At 34.2% G+C, this 2,628-nt stretch overlaps 1 protein-coding gene across 1 annotated transcript in view; it reads right to left on the bottom strand.

Annotated features, from left to right (window-relative positions):
• PHKB (phosphorylase kinase, beta) overlaps positions 1–2,285 on the bottom strand; it is a 126,423-nt gene extending 124,138 nt beyond the window's left edge. Inside the window, exons 1-2 of the mRNA XM_011989147.1 lie at positions 2,239–2,285; positions 1,982–2,045 (exon numbers count right to left, since the gene is read on the bottom strand). Coding sequence (XP_011844537.1) covers positions 1,982–2,045; positions 2,239–2,285 — 111 coding nt within the window. The remainder of the gene's footprint in view (positions 1–1,981; positions 2,046–2,238) is intronic.
• Between the last annotated feature and the right edge of the window lie 343 nt (positions 2,286–2,628).

Here is a 2,628-nt window from a genome sequence, read left to right as displayed (position 1 = left end):
CTATAGTGCTGGAAAATGGGAAGACCCATTTCATAGGAGTTCCAAAAAATCTCAATGCCAAGGCCTCCCCCTACACCAATTAAATCAGAATCCCTGGAAGTAGAGCTCATATATGAGTATTTTTTTAAATTCCTCAAATGATTCCTATGTGTAGTCAAGACTGAGAAACTGGCTGAGGAACAGTATCAGCAATACAGTTATAACTCAGAATCCAAATGCAGAGTAAAGCAATTTACTGATTTTAGAATTATAGCTGAGCAATCTATGAAAGCTTCCTGGGAAAAGTAGAGCACTGAAAGATGGGTAGAGTTAGGAAATGTAGCTTGTATGTATGTGTGTGAGTATACACATACTTGGAAGGGGTGCATACAGGTATGTAAGCAACATAAACTAAGACTCAGGTACTTCAAAGGAGATGACACAATTGCAAAAAAGAGCTGGCTACTACCATGTAACAGCCAACCAAGAGACACTCAGCTCCACTCAGCTCAGTATTTGGTATGTCACAGAAGCCAGGTTAGCAAGACCTGTACCTTTCCAGACTGCTGATAACACTACCTCTGGTTTAGTCCATGCCTCCTCTCAGTCTCCTTGATATATGTTCTAGAAAGCTTTCAGTTCTTTCTCTTCATTTCTCTTCCTTTGTATTACCATTACTTCATAAATAATAGCAACAAGAGATGGCATTTATTAAAAGTTTAATCTCTGCCAAGCACTATGCTAATTAACTTTTATTTGCATGAAAACCTCCTGAGTTAGGTCCTATTATCATTATTTTTTTAGACGAGGAAGCTGAGGCTTAGTTAAATAGTTAAACTCACTGGTGGAATTGAGCACAGAGCATGCAGTGATGCTGTCTCCTGACCCCTAATATAATGCCCTTCTTTAAAGTCATTTTATCCTCCTACTCCTGTATGTCTGTCTGTCTGTCAGTCTATCTATCCATCCATCCATCCAGGAATATGAAAATGGGTGATCCAAAGTATGTGGTAATTCCTCATGACCTTCATGTAGACAGAGCCCATGTATCCTCCAGAGGGAGTTGGGGTGAGAAGAGTGCTTGTGCATGTAAGGAGGAGAAGCGAGGTGGCTGCATTAATATACTACAATTAAAAATATTCTTAAATTCAAGACTTGAGTAAATAGTATTATAATTGACATAACAAAAACCATGTCATTTTTTTTGCACAACTGTGTAACCTCCTAAAATGTTTCTTTACTGACTTAGCATTTCAGTAGCTTAAGATTAATTACAATATCAGTTAGAGACTTCACTTTACCTCACCATCTTAGGAATCTTTATAAAAACTGCTAAAGAAAATTAGCCTACTTCTTGATCCAGAGTAGTAACCTCTATTCCTATATTTTATTCCTTTCCACTGACAACTCAATCTATGGTCACTTGATTAGATTCTTTCAGTACAAAAACTGGCTAAAGGTCTAATGAAAATTTAAGACGACCTTCAAGGTTTCTTTTTCATCCCCAGAGAAAATGAGATTTTAGACATTTGATGGTAGCCAGTTGAAGGTGAAGCTAGGATTAAAACTCCCAACTATCTGGCTAAACACATCACACAAATTCTCTTTTACATGAGATATACATTGAAACATATTAAATTGAAACCAACATGCAAACTGACATAAAAATATAAATATACAACGCCAAATAAATTTAAAAATGTGAAACTCTCTACAAAGTAAGTAATAGACTTGAGGGAAAAGTCACTGAACCAAGGAAATCAGAATTCTTTATCAAAATTTTTTCTTCTTTTTTTTTTTTTAAAGAAATTAAGCAATGGCCTTTAGTTAGAAAACTAAATTTTAACTGGCAAATCATTTTCAAAGGAAAAGTTCAAGCATGAGCTTCTACATAAATTTTGGACATTCTCTGATTATACGGAAATGACTTTGTTAATGAATAGTCAAATTAATTAAATGTGCAATTCAAATAATCAAAGATTCTGGGGCTCTTATTTTTTACCTGGTTGCCAAAAAGGTTGAATCCATTAATTGCTTCTAGAGCTGCTTTTGCTAAACCAACAGAGCTAAAAGAGAAAAGGAAATACTTTAATTACTCTAATGTATGTGGCTACGAAACAAGAACCATTATCTGATGAATATTCAAAGCAAATTTCTTTATTAACATTTATAACAAATTCTGTAAGAAGAATAATGTCTAAGAGACCTCATTCTGACATTTCAGTATTTTAATTTTTCTTTTTTATAGTTAGTGATCACCTGGGAAAAATATTTTTAGGTTCACCTTGATCTAAACTAATGGTCATACTATTGATGGGAGTAGTTTTAATTCCAGAATCATTTTTATTCACTAACTCAAGGAAAAAAGAGGAACTTTAGAGGAAAGTATATTATGATGATAAGTGCAGTAATTAGCAGGTTGGGCATCATTAGTTCAGATCAATGTAACAGAGCTTTTCTGACATCAAACCTGAGTCTTAAGAAAGATCTTGCATATCATACAACTATCAGAGTGTGGCTTAAGGTATTCTTCAAATACTCTTGCTTAAGATCCAAAAAATAGGCATTATTTTATGCTCACAGAACAACTGATCACCTTATCTCTCATTTTTTGCTATATTCTTCCCTTTATAATAAAATGAATACTAT

The sequence above is a fragment of the Mandrillus leucophaeus genome, unplaced genomic scaffold (genome assembly GCF_000951045.1).
Source record: "Mandrillus leucophaeus isolate KB7577 unplaced genomic scaffold, Mleu.le_1.0 Scaffold348, whole genome shotgun sequence".
NCBI classification, from domain to species: Eukaryota; Metazoa; Chordata; class Mammalia; order Primates; family Cercopithecidae; genus Mandrillus; species Mandrillus leucophaeus.
Note: the sequence above shows the minus strand (reverse complement) of the source record. Positions and strands in the feature narration are given on the sequence as shown.